Source organism: Myotis davidii, unplaced genomic scaffold, assembly GCF_000327345.1.
Source record: "Myotis davidii unplaced genomic scaffold, ASM32734v1 scaffold199, whole genome shotgun sequence".
Classification (NCBI taxonomy): Eukaryota; Metazoa; Chordata; class Mammalia; order Chiroptera; family Vespertilionidae; genus Myotis; species Myotis davidii.
The window spans coordinates 1206826-1207266 of NW_006290680.1; the positions used below are offsets into that span (position 1 = coordinate 1206826).

Below are 441 nucleotides of genomic sequence, written 5' to 3' on the forward strand. Positions count from 1 at the left end.
CCGTCGCCGCCGCTGCCGCTGCCGCGTGGGGGCCAGGCCCGGGGTGGCTGGTGGGCAGCTGCTGCGTGGGGCTAGCAGCATTGGACGGCGGCGGCGACGCTTGGTGATGGTGGTGATGGTGCTGGTGAGCGTGTGGGCCCAGCTCTTCGTGGGTCACGCCGGCGCCCGGGTACCCATGATGTGGGTGTGGGTGGTGGTGGTGATGGTGGTGGTGAGCACCGCGGAAGCCGTCGAAACTCTGCAAGGGCTGTGGCACAGGGTGCGAGCCGATGAGCGCCTCCACTGCGTCCTCGGGCGTCAGGTTGAGCGCCTCCGGGTTCATCTGCTGGTAGGTGCTCGCCATCCAGTACAGGTCCTCCAGGTGCGTCTTCTGTTCGGTCGGGCTGAAGCTGGGCGACGAGGGCACCGAGCTGCAGGGCGTGCTGAGCGGGGTGGACGACA

General features: G+C 69.2%; 1 protein-coding gene across 1 annotated transcript in view; it reads right to left on the reverse strand.

Annotated features, from left to right (window-relative positions):
* Window positions 1-441, reverse strand: part of MAFB (v-maf avian musculoaponeurotic fibrosarcoma oncogene homolog B) — a 2946-nt gene that overhangs the window by 2028 nt on the left and 477 nt on the right. The window contains 1 exon segment of the mRNA XM_006763780.2: window positions 8-441. This exon segment is cut by the window's right edge and continues 6 nt beyond it. Coding sequence (XP_006763843.1) covers window positions 8-441 — 434 coding nt within the window.